The sequence below is a fragment of the Arvicola amphibius genome, chromosome 2 (assembly GCF_903992535.2).
Source record: "Arvicola amphibius chromosome 2, mArvAmp1.2, whole genome shotgun sequence".
Taxonomy (NCBI): Eukaryota; Metazoa; Chordata; class Mammalia; order Rodentia; family Cricetidae; genus Arvicola; species Arvicola amphibius.
In genome coordinates this window covers 20878504-20891259 of record NC_052048.2, presented here as the reverse complement: position 1 = coordinate 20891259, position 12756 = coordinate 20878504, and the positions used below count along the sequence as shown (strand labels likewise).

Below are 12756 nucleotides of genomic sequence, written 5' to 3'. Positions count from 1 at the left end.
TATTTATTTATTTATTTATTTATTTATTTATTTATTTATTTGTGATGTATACAATATTCTGTCTGTGTGTATGCCTGCACACCAGAAGAGGGCACCAGACCCCATTAGAGATGGTTGTGAGCCACCATGTGGTTGCTGGGAATCGAACTCAGGACCTTTGGAAGAGCAGGCAATGCTCTTAACCTCTGAGCCATCTCTCCAGCCCCTTATGCCGATTTTTTAAGCCCTTTGTTTTCCTCTTACTTAGAGCAACTTACCGGACATTATACATTTAGTTACTTGTTGCCTGGCTTCTCCATCAGTCTCTGAATGCTAGGACTTCATCTTGGTCAACACCAGTTCTAATCAGGGTTCTCTAGAGGAACAGAGCCAAAGGAATGATCACACACACACCTACACACACACACTCTGACTGTATTAAGTCAGTTTTAAAACAGTAACAATAACAGAATCACACCTGAGAGTTGAGAACCCAGTAGTTACTCGTTCTTTGAGGCCAGTGCCTCCGTAGTCCCAGTCTGGCACCGGAAGCTGGGAAATTTCCTGGAGCCACAGGTTCCTAGTCTGCAACAAAAGCTTGGAAATGCTTCTTCTGATATCAGTGAAGCAAGCAGCAGCATTGGACAGATCAACCAGCGGCAAGAAGGAGGCTCAGCAAGCAAAGAGGGAGATACTCTTCCTTCTGCCTAGACCCTCTTTATTTGAGCGTTGTCTGAGGTGCCGCTCACGACTAGGGTGGATCTCCCCGCATTGATCAAGGCATCAGGACACTTCTGTTACATCTTCCCACTTAGGTAATTCTAATTTGTGGCAGGCTGACATCAAACTAACCATAATACCTCTGTAGCCTCTGGGCTAGCTTAATGATTTGAACACTGTAGATACTCTGTGGATACTAGCTCCTAAGTGTGAGAGAACATCATTCAGAGGAGAATCTGGCACCTCCATTTTTCTCTCAAGACTTCTGAATTTATGGGCTGGAGAGATGGCTCAGAGGTTAAGAGCACTGACTACTCTTCCGGAGGTCCTGAGTTCAATTCCCAGCAACCACATGGTGGCTCACAACCATCTGTAATGAGATCTGGTGCCCTCTTTTGGCCTCAGGCATACATGGAGTCTGAACACTGTGTATATAATAAATAAGTAAATCTTTAAAAAAAAAGACTTCTGAATTTATATCCATTGCCTTTAATATTTACATATCTCTCAAGTGTCTTGGGAGGGAAACTCTCCCTTCATCCCCATCCCTTTAGAGTGCTACAGAAGGGGCCATAGAGTTGGCTCCAGTCCTTAAGAGCACTTGTTGCCTTATGGTAGACCCGGATTCAATTCCCAGCACCTACGTAACGGTTCACAACCATCTGATCCAGGGGATCCAAAGTTCTCTTCTGACTTCTGAGGCACCAGGCACACACATGCTACACATGCATGCATGCAAGCAGGCAAATACTCATACATGTAAAATAAATCAGAAGAAGAAGAAAGAGGAGGAGGAGGAGGAGAAAGGAGGAGGGAAGCAAGGTAGCAGGATGTGGGACTGGAGAGATGACTCAGAGGTTAAAAGCAATAGCTGCTCTTTCAGAGGTCCTGAGTTCAATTCCCAGCAACCACATAGTGGCTCACAGCCATCTATAATAGGGTCTGGTGACTTCTTCTGGCATGCAGGCAATGCAGGCAGAACACTGTATACATAATAAATAAATAAACCTTAAAAAAAGCAGGGTGTTTTAGGGCACACCTTTAAATCCAGCACTCAGAGAGTCAGAGCTCAAGGCCACCATAGTCTTAATAGTGAGTCTCAGGAAAGCCAGACCTACATAGAGAGACCCTGTCTCAAAAAAAAAAAAATGCTACAGCCATGGAGAGATGTGGCACTCTTTAAAGGCTAGAATCACCACCAGGGAGACAAGAGTCCTACAGAGAGCTGCTGAAAATGTCTTTCTGTTTTTCACTGGAGATTAATTACTCCTTAGAAGTGACTGTTAAAATTGTATTAGCTTATTTTATGAATATGGATGTTTTGTCTGCATCTATATCTGTGAGACCTGTGTATTCCTGGTGCCTGAGGAAGCCAGAGGAGAGTGTCGGACCCCTGAGACTGGAGTTACAAGCACTCATGGGTCCTCTGCAAGAGCAGCTGTGCTTTTAGCTGCTGAGCCATCTCCCCAGCTCTAGAAATGATTTTCTATTGTTTGTTGGTCAGCTTATTGCCCAAGCTGACCCTGACATCTGGGCTTGAGCAATCCTCCATCTTGGCCCTCTGGGTATTTGCGGGTTTTGTAACGGCTTTTGTGTTGCTGTTTTACAGTACAGACTGAACAGGGCCTAAACTTGTTAGGAAAACATTCTACCATCGCTAGCCCTCTTTTCACTTACATGTATATGTGCATTTGTCTTTATGTGTGGAAATGTACATGCGGGTACAGGCGCCTTGGAGTCCAGAAGAGGGCATCAGATCTCCTGGAACTGGAGTTGCGGGGGGGTTTTGAGCTGTCTGACTGGGCTGCTGGGAACCACACTGCAAGAGCAATATGCATGGTTTGTGCTCTTAACCAATGACCTAGCTCTCTAGTCCCATCCCAACGCCGTTTTTTATTTATTTTTTTATTTTTACTATTATTTTTATTGAAGTTAATTTTATTTCATTTTTATTCCTATTTATTTGTGTGTGTGCCATGTATGAGCTGGGCACACACAGATGTCTGTGAGCTACCGGAAATCAGGGCAGGGAGCACTCTCAAGCCCTGAGCTGCTTCTCCAAGCTCTTCTTTTTATTTTTGAGATATCACTAGGTTGAAAGCTAGAACTCGCTCTGTAGTCTGGGCAGTCCTCGAAGCTGTGATCCTCCTGCCTCACTCTCCCAAGTGGCTGGGACTCTAGGTCTGTATACCAGGCCTGGATTGGATTCTGTCACTATAACATCGCACAACATGGCAGGGAGGAGACCAAGGCGAGTCACTGGCAAAGACACAGACTAACCCAGTGGAGGAGACATATTAGGCCCAGAACATTCTCCAGCATTCTTCTTCATTGTGTGACTCGGATTTCAGCCTCCAACAAGGAAGATCTCAGAGGTTTGTGTCACTAGAGCATTCCTGGTCTCCTTGCCATTTGAGAGAGATGTTGGGGCCACCTGACAGGGAGAGGCCATGCAAGGAAGGTCTGGAGGAGGACACTTTCTTACTGTCCCTCTCTGGCCATCACCTCCATCCCTGGCAGCGGAGGAAGAAAGAGCTGGGTGGCTGACTGTCCAGAGACCCGGAGGGGGTCAGCGGAGTCACATCCACAAATACAAAAGGGACTGGGACATGCTTGCCTGCCTCCCCATGCTTACCAAACATGCGCCCCCACACAGTGGCACTCACTCCCTCACCGATGACTTGGCACAGCCTCCTGACAGTTTACAACACACGCACTCGCCATCCGCCGCCCACTCTGAACAGGACCCCAGAGCTGGAAGATTTGCAGCCTACCAGCTGCAGGCCCTGCCGGCCCTCCCTCTCCTCCAGGGCTGGGTTTTTCCAGCCGGAACCTCGCTCCGCTCCCTCTACAGCAGTCTCTGGAAATCGGTGTCTGACGCGGCTGCTCCTGCCTATTATTTATTTATTTCTTCTCTTCCCGCTGAGACCCTCCTGTCAGAGGAGAGCTGCAGTCCGGAGACAGAGGAAGGCAGAAGCTGCCAGGAGAGCTGGGAGCAAAGAGAAGGGAGAGAGGGACTCCCAGACACCCTTGTCTGCTTATCCTAGAGGACCATGAGCACTGGGCAGGAGGCCAGGAGAGATGAGGGAGACTCCAGGAGAGGCCAGGAAGCCTCGCTTCGGGACCGAGCCCACCTGAGCCAGCAGCGCCGGCTCAAACAGGCCACCCAGTTCTTGCACAAGGACTCGGCTGACTTGCTGCCCCTGGACAGCCTCAAGAGGCTGGGCACCTCCAAGGACCTGGTGAGTCCCTTGGTCCTTTCTCTATTCTCCATGTCCTGTCTGGGGTGTGGGGAGGTGACATACAGGGTAGCGTCTCAGCCTTCAGAGTCCTCTCTCCTGTTCAGATGAGAAAGATGGTTCCAACAACTTGCAGTCCCCCCAACCCTCCCCAGCTCCTCCATTGGGAATGTTTCTTGGACTGGCGGCATTGAGGGTCCCTGGGCTTATAACTCAGCTTTCACTCTTTCCCCCCATTAGAGCCCCAAGGCTCCTCCTGGGGACAACGGAGAGTTACGCTGTTCAGTAGATGCCTAGAGGACCCGGGAATCCTGTGGAATGGGCATATGAGGACAGCAAGGCACGGAGGTTTAGTCAGCTGAGGGTTATGACTCTCTGCTTTTAGATTCCTTCAAAGCAGCCTGTGAATTTGCCTCATTCCTCAGACTTGCCCCACCCCCTTTCCTCCTCTTTCCTAGCGTCATAGTATTGAGGGTCTTCTGGGCAATCAGGGTTCACATGCTCTGACCTGGACCATCGGTCTCAATGTCTGTGTCCTCCTGTCTTTTCCTTCCAAACCATTGCAGCACTTCTGACCCCAGAGGGAAAGGGCTCTGGGGTTACCAGGAAGAGTTGAGGGGCTCAGGATCAGCTGCATGCTGTCTTTATCCCCAGAGATATATTGATTAAGAACATGGGCTTTGGAGCCACCTTGTTTGGAACCAAATTCTGACTGTAAATCAGAAAGTTATGATCAGTGCCTTGGTTTCCTCCTCTATTATAAAGGGGTAAAGTTGTGAGCATCAGTCTGGTAAGGAGAGTCACTTGGACTTCTACATCCTTAGCACGGGGACAGTGCCTGGCTAATAAAAACCCGTGGGAAATGACATTGGGACTCCTCTGGCTTTGATTCCATTTAGCTTTTGAGTTGGCTTGAATTCCATTTTGTGGGAGCCACTTCTCCCTGGGGGCAAACTCATCGCTCTGTTGCTTTGCTTGGCCTGACTTTACCTTTCTGTTCTGCTCCTCACCTGGGTTTTCTCATCCCAGCAGCTCCAAAGAGACAGGAGACAGCTGAGGAACAGGGATTGCAGGTTCCTTGGCATCCAGGGGTTTGGGCCTCAGGCTTCTCTGTATATCCCTACCACTGTCTTGTCCAGAAGTTGCCCTGTGGACACTGGCACTCAGAGTAGCTGGCCGAGCCTTTTGATGCCACGGCTCCTCACCTTTCCCCTTTGCCTTAGCACCTGCACAGATCCATAGTAGGTAGCTCCTGTGACTTCAGGGATGAAGAAGCAACAGCCTGGGAGCCTTGTCTCCCTGCTTGGGATAGCTCTGGCACACCCCTTCCAACAGTGAGGAGCATGGAGTCGCAGCAGAAAGAAGGGCATGGGAACTGCTCGGGCCCTGAACTGGCTGCACATTCTCAGAGCTAGCAACTCGCTGCCAGGGTCTCATGAGGCCGAGGGTGGAAAAACAATCCCAGGCTCCCAGGGTCAGGTGGAGGAGTGTGTGGAGCCTGGGAGACTATAGCCATTCTCCAGGAAACTTTTTAAAATTTTTTCAGAGTCTCACTATGTAGCCCTGCTGGCCTGATTGTGCTATGTATCCCAGGCTGGCTTACAACATTTTATTTATTTATTTTTTTGAGTTGATAAAAAACAGAATTGTATTTTATTCTTGAGCTAGGTTTCACTATAGAGACCAGGCTGGAATCAACTAAGTAGCTGATCGCATCTTTGTGGTGATCCTCCTGCCTCTGTCTCCTGAGTGCTGTGATTATAAGAGTGTGCTACCACACCAGACTAAAACCAACCATTTTATTTTGTGTCTTTTTCCTTTTCCTTTATTTGTAGTACTGGGTATGGCTTCTTAAGCATGCTAGACAAGTTTTCTATGACTGAGCCACCCCAAATCCCCAAGCCAAGGAGGCACTTATATGTTGAACTAGGTCCTGGGACAGAAAGATGAGCAAGACAGATCTAACTTGAAGGCCTTTCCAGGCTGTGGTGGGGGTGAAATCCAAAAATAACATCTGTGAGAATCACGACCAAATGAGCTCTGAGAAGAGGGAGGACAGAGTAATCCAGAGGCCAGTCCTGCAGGTGGAGTCAGAATGAGAATCAAGGCCGAAATACTCGATAAAGTGTAAGGAGCCATGTACTCAGCCTGACCCCATGAGAACTGGGAGGAGGGGTTTCTGCAGAGAGGTGAGCAGGAGTGGAGCCTGGGGCGAAACAGGCTAGCGGGGCAAGAGGAGTGGTGTCACTAGAGCTGGGAGACAGTGTGTGGGTTTGATGGCACACATCGTTAATCTTAGATCTTGGGAGGCAGAGGCAGGTGGATCTCTGTGAGTTCAAGGCCAGCTTAGTCTTTAGAGCTAGTTCCAGAGCAGCCAGGGCTACAGGTAAGATCTCATCATAAAACAAACAAAACAAAGACTCAGGGGCTTAGGAGAACAGCTAAGTGGCAAAGCATTTGCCCTGAAGGAGCAAGCCCCTGGGTTTAAACCCTCACACCAAAACCAAAACAAGAACAAAATTCTTGATTCAGGAGGTCTGAGGTTCTGCATATAGATAGCTTTAGAATGTCATTAAAGCTGTTGGTTAGGGCTAAGAAGTGGCTCAGAAGTCAAGAGCACTTTTCAGAGGACATGGGTTTTATTTCTAGCACACACATGGCAGTTCACAATAATCTGTAACTCCAGATCCAGCATATCTGATGCCCTCTTTTGGATTTCATGGGCACAGGCATGCATATGATACACATTCATTCATATAGGCTAAACACTTGTACACGTAAGATTATATCTATATCTATCTATAGCTACATCTGTATCTATCATCTATCTATCATCTATCTATCTATCTATCTATCTATCTATCTATCTATCTATCTATCTATCTATCATCTAATTCTATCCATCTCCCTCCCTCCCCCTATATGTATGTATGTATGTATGTATGTATGTGTGTGTCTTAAAATTCTATATATGTTGACTTCAGGACTGTGAGCAGCAGGGCTTTAGCTAAGTTAGTGTAGAAAGACAAGTCTTGGAAGCAGGGTTGTTTTTTTTTTTTTTGTGAGTGGACAAAGGTTTCAGTGGCCCAAGAGAATTGTGGGAGTGTGGCTACATCAGATATCCCTTCAAAGAAAGGAAGCTGAGCTGGCAGAACACAGGCAGTGATAGGATGGATGAGGGTGGCTGCAGATGAGAGGTCAAGAATGATGGTTCATTATTCTACCCTGAACACTCCGCTTACATCTTAAAAAAAATTACATTTGAGTCATTCGAGCCCTGCTGGCCTCAGACTTTCCACATAGCTAAGGATGACCTTGAACTTCTGATTTTCTTTCCATCGTGTCCCGAGTGCTGGGATGACCTGTTCTGTTAATGCAAGACTTGCACCATACTGGAATTAGTTATGAGCCTCTGCGTAGGTGCTAGAAATCAAACCCAGGTTCTTTAGAAAGGCAGCCAGTGCTCTTCCCTTCTGAGCCATCCCTCAGCTACTCTCTTACTGCTCCTCTGGGCTGGGGTAGAGCAAGCATCTTGTGGTTTGCAAGGTATAAAGATAGGGAAGCATGTAGTCTGGATCCTGGGCTTAGATCTGCTTTCACTATTTTGTGATGGAGCCAGCAGCCACACAGTGTGCTCCAAAGACGCCTGGTGGAGGGAAACCAGAGGCGGCTTCAGGGGGAGTCTCCCCTGGTGCAGGCACAGATCCCCAGCCACGACAGCGGCAGGACCAGTGAGACACAGCGGCCAGTTCTTCTTGTGAACTGCAAGGTAAGAGGCTTCCTGGGGTCCTTTTCCTTGCCTGCTGAGCCTGCTCTCTCTACCAGCTCTCCCTACTGCCTCAGCAGCCAAAAGGAGCGAAGTCATTTTTCTCCTTTGTCCCTGCATCCGCTTCCCTGTCTGTCTCGCCTGTCTTCTCTGAATAAGACCATCCATCAGCAGTACTATGCTCCCGTGCTTTTATCAAAGTTTATTTACATATGTGAGTCTCCTTTACTGTACCGTACACATTGGAAATGTATGCATGGGCACAAAAGGCTCATGTTCCAAGGTGAAAAAAAAACTTTTTAAAATTTATGTGTATGTTTGTGATGTCATGTGTGTGTGTGTGTGTGTGTGTGTGTGTGTGTGCGCAGTGGCCAGAGAGGCTGGTGGATCCCAGGAGCTGGAGTTGCAGGAAGTTGTGAGCTGCCCAATCTAGGGATTGAACTCAGGTCCTCTGAAAGAGTGGCAAACACTCCTAACTACTGAACCATCTCTGCAGCCCCAAAGCTCCTGCTAGTGGAACATTCCAGTAAGTGTCCACTGCCTCTCTGCCCAGAAATCTTACTTCCTAATCTCCAGCCATCCCTTGTCCACATTCTTATTTTTTAAGGCCCAACTCAGAAGCTGCCTCCTCATAGAAAGCTTTTCTCTGACCAACAGGAATCAGCTCCCTGTCCTCCCCAAGCTCTGAGGCACTCAATTCATGATCCTTTTATAGACCTTAAAATGTGGAGTCATATTTCATCTCTTTGACATTGCCGAGGATGGCACTCACCAAAGTATCTACTAGCCATACATCTTATGTAGTAGATGCTCAATAAATGTTTGGAACAAGAAAACTATTCCCTCATGTGTATGTATCCAAGTGTTCGCCCTGATGCCTGTCAGGATCCCAAGGCAGTGAGCTTGTCTTCCCGTTTCCATTCTTGGTGACCCAAATCTGAGAGTGTGCAGAACTTTGTCTTCTTAGCCTCTTCCTGACTTGCAGCCCTTTGACTAGGAGAAGGTCCCTCGACCTCCCATGGATTCCTCTAAACAAATAAGATTTCCATTCTGGCCCAGATCTTTCTCAACTCAGTGATCTCACCGTGTGGAATCCAGCTCCTTTGATTCCCTTTTGGAAACTTGTTCATTCCCTCCACCCATCTCTAAAAGGGAAGGATCAAAGGACCCAGAAAGTCAAGTGTTCAAACCTAATCCCTCCTGGGGGACTCATGGATCCGTCACTCTCATTTCTAGTGCCAGGACCAGATGCTTCGAGTGGCTGTGGACACAGGGACGCAGCACAATCAGATATCTGCCGGATGCCTCAGGCGCCTGGGGTAAGAGTGGTCAAACCAGTGGATGGCAGCCGTATTTCTTTCCCCACGTTTTGTTTTGTGATACAGGGCCTCACTATATAGCCCAGACTGGCCTCAAATTCAACAGCCTTCTGTCTCAGCCTCTTGCGTGTGGGTTTGGGTTGAGACTACAGACCACACTTGGGCTCAGGATAGGGTTTCTTTTGGGGTGATGACATATCTTCAAAAGCTCTAGTGAAGATGGTTGCACTGACAGACTACTGAATAGCATTGAATTGCACTTTTTTTTTTTGAGACAAGGTCTTACTTCCTATGTCTTGCCTCCCAAGTGCTGGGATTAAAGGTGTGTGCCATTATGCCTAGCTCGGAACTGCACTTTTATGGAGTGAATTTTGCTGGGCCTGGTGGCTTTTTGTAAGGGGCTGCTTGTTGGTTTTTGGCTGCTCAGCCCCGAAATAGTCACACAGAAACTATATTAGTTAAAACACTGCTTGGCCCATTAGCTCTAGCTAATTATTGGCTAACCCTTATATATTTATATATATTTAACCCATTTCTAGTAATCTGTGTATTGCCTAACCCTCATATCTTAACCCATTTCTAGTAATCTGTGTATTGTCACGTGGCTGTAGCTTATCGGCTAAAGTTCTGGTGTTTGTCTTCAGTGGGGCTACAAGGCTTCTCTCTGACTCCGCCTTTTTCCTCCTTTTCCTCCGAGCGTTCAGTTTAGTTCCCGCCTCCCCCATCCCCTCATCTAGCTAAATTGTGCCCTGCTATAGACCCAAAGCAGTTTTCTGCATTCATTAATGGTAACCATAGCATACAGAGGGGAATCCCACATGGGTGGCTCGAACCTGTAACATCTGGGGGTGAAGGAGAGCTAGGAACCCAAGGCCAGCTTGGTTACATAAGCTGAGTCAGCCCAACCTCTACAAGACTGTTTAAAAAAAAAAAAAAAAAAAAGCCTTCCCCCACCAAGCCAAACAGAACCTACAACCAAGTGTAAACTTGATGGCATACAAACTCTTAGTACATATTATGTTTTTAAAAGTGTGTGTGTTGGGGGGGAGTTGGTCAGGCGCCCTAGCAGGAAGGGGTTATATCTCCCCTGGCTCGGGGACTGAGAGCATGATCAGTATTGGCCTTTTAACTGTGGGGGGCTGGGATTGGGGACTGTGGTGGCTATAACCCTTGCTTTCTAACCACAGGAAGGTCACAAAAGCCCCAGGTGGGGACCTGGCACCTGGGCCACCAAGTCAGGTAGAAGAGCTGGAGCTACAGCTGGGCCAGGGGACTGTGGCATGCTCGGCCCAGGTGGTAGGTAAGCCCTCCAGCCTCTCACCTCTTCTGAGCAGAACAGAGGTAGAGGTTTGCGGCCCCTGTCAGCACACCATCCCAAGATGCTCAGATTATTACCCACCCTGCTGTTCTCAACGCTGGGGTGGACTGGGAAGGAAAGGGATGAGTACTCAGAGGAGGTCATCAGTGGTCACAGATGCAACCTAATTTTCCAATGGTTCCTGCAGACGTGGACAGCCCTGAATTTTGCCTGGGTCTGCAGACTCTACTTTCCCTCAAGGTAAGACACCCATGCTTGGTGACCCCAAAATGCTAGAAGAGGTAGAAGGCTCAGGGCGGCAGCCCAGAGCAGGCTGCTGAGAAAGACAAAGAGGTGTAAAACTTGGAACTTGCTTAATTAGCCCCAAAAGTAAAATCAAGAGAATGGGTTTCCTTCCTGAAGGGGCAGGGCATAAAAGCAAGGGGAGGCAGAAGGAAGGGGAGCATGTGTGAGCTGGCAGGGAGGTGACAACACATTCGGGGTCCCCATGGCAGTGCTGCATTGACCTGGACCGTGGAGTGCTTCGGCTGAAAGCCCCCTTCTCGGAGCTGCCCTTCCTGCCTCTGTACCAAGAGCCTGGCCAGTGACCACTGTCTCAGCCAGTCCCTAGGGCGACACTGTGCCTTAGGGGAAGAGTGGTGTGGAGTGGGACATTACTGCATCTGTCTCTTTTTCACCACCCTGATCTTGCAGTTGCCCCCCCCCCCCGCCCCCGTCTCTGCTTCTCCATAGCTGCCTTCTATCCCAGGAGTTCCTCCTGAGAGTCTCTGTGGCTTCCCCACTCTCTTATCCCTTCCGAAGAGCACAGTCAAGTTAGTTACAGAAAAGAACCTATAGCAAATGGGCTCTAAACTTTCTCCTGGCTGTGGGGGTCAAGGTTACCTGCTGCCTCCACTTTCCTGAAGCCCACCCCAAGCACTCCTCCACTGTCCTTACCCCTAGTCTCCTACCTCTACGGCTTATCGATCACAACCAGATTCCCGGCGCCCCTGGCAGCTGGCCCTCTGATCCGGCCCCCATCTGTTTATCATTGGGTGGGAGTGCTAAGCAAGTGGGGCTGTCTGTCTAGGGAGGTACAGTCCCTGAGCTGGGGGCTTTTAGTCATTACCCTTTCTGGGTTGCAGATGTCTGAGTGTCTTTCTGCCTGGGCTGGCTCTCAAACCATGGTTAGGGAAAGAGAGACAATGATATATCTAACACAAACTAGGGAGCCAGGTCTTTTACATGGGAACTAAATACTAAGCCTAGGGGAGACCAAAGAGGAGCCGGGACACAGCCTCACTTTCTTTACTTTCAAGAGCAGGCTGGCTTAGCATAAGTGCCATGGTACCTGGTCTCAATCCTGACTTTCTCATCACATTGCTTCGAGACCTATGCTCCTTCCCCAGTCTGTCTCCTGTTGCTCCTGTAGTGGCAGACCTGGCCCAGGGCAGGCCCTTAGCCTGCTTCTGCATTTGAATAAACACTGTTTCTCTAAGTCATGTTCTTCTCTGGTCTCTTCCTCCTCACCTCCAGGAGCCCATAGAATCTCCGCCCTCAGACCCACAGGCAAGTGTGAATGGCATTCCTTTCCCACGCTGGAACACAGGCTTGTGAAGTACAGTTTACATCACGTGTGCTACACACATACAATTGCAACAAATCAATATTTACCTGCATTGTGAACAAAGGACTCTGACGTTCTCCATTTTATTTTACTCCATTTCACTTAGTTCAAAAGCCCTGAGGGCTAGGGAGATGCCTTAGTGGGAAAGAGAAGAGCACTTGCCATGAAAGCATGGGAACTTGGATTCAAAGCCCAGACCCATGGAAAAGGATTCTGTTCCCACCACCCACACGGCAGCTCATACCTGTCTGTAATTCCAGTTCCAAGACTTCTGATGCCCTCACACCAACATACATGCATGCAGGCAAAAGACCAATGAGCATAAAATAATATATATATATTATATATATATGCATATATATATATGCTGCTCAGATGCTTGTGAGCCCAGCACTGTGCGGTGCAGACACAGGCAATCAGTTGTCTTACTGAGCAGCTGGCTAGATGAAGCAGAAAGCGTCAGGTCCAGAGAGAGACCCTGTCTCAAGGGAATAAAGCGGAGAGAAAATGCAGGAGACTGGACATTCTCTTTTGGCTTCTATGCTCCATTACCCATGTGTGCATGGGTAAAATGTATCTGTACCCACATATCACACACATAAACTCTAGCCAAAATCTGTCAAAGGCTTGGGCCTGGGAGGTGGTAGCACACACCTTTAATCCCAGCACCCAGGAAGCAGAGGCAGGCAAATCTCTGTGAGTTTGAGGCCAGCCTGGTCTACAGAGCGAGTTCCAGAACAGGTGCCAAAGCTACAGAGAGACTCTGTCTCGAAAAACCAAACCAAACCAAAACCAATAACAACAACAAC

General features: G+C 48.3%; 1 protein-coding gene across 1 annotated transcript; it reads left to right on the top strand.

The window, feature by feature from the left end:
• The first annotated feature begins 3607 nt into the window (after positions 1-3607).
• Positions 3608-10928, top strand: Nrip2 (nuclear receptor interacting protein 2). The gene is made up of 6 exons (XM_038319258.1): positions 3608-3941; positions 7558-7707; positions 8941-9023; positions 10211-10323; positions 10529-10581; positions 10836-10928. Exons 1-6 carry the CDS (start codon positions 3753-3755, stop codon positions 10926-10928), a joined length of 681 nt encoding a protein of 226 aa, XP_038175186.1. The 5' UTR covers positions 3608-3752.
• Positions 10929-12756: the final 1828 nt, after the last annotated feature.

Excerpts from the sequence above, each read along its gene's own strand:
- Nrip2 (XM_038319258.1), top strand. The coding sequence starts at position 3,753 with ATGAGCACTGGGCAGGAGGCCAGGAGAGATGAGGGAGACTCCAGGAGA. Across the intron at positions 3,942-7,557 it reads TGGGCACCTCCAAGGACCTG|CAGCCACACAGTGTGCTCCA; the intron begins GTGAGTCCCTTG and ends TGATGGAGCCAG. Across the intron at positions 10,324-10,528 it reads ATGCTCGGCCCAGGTGGTAG|ACGTGGACAGCCCTGAATTT; the intron begins GTAAGCCCTCCA and ends TGGTTCCTGCAG.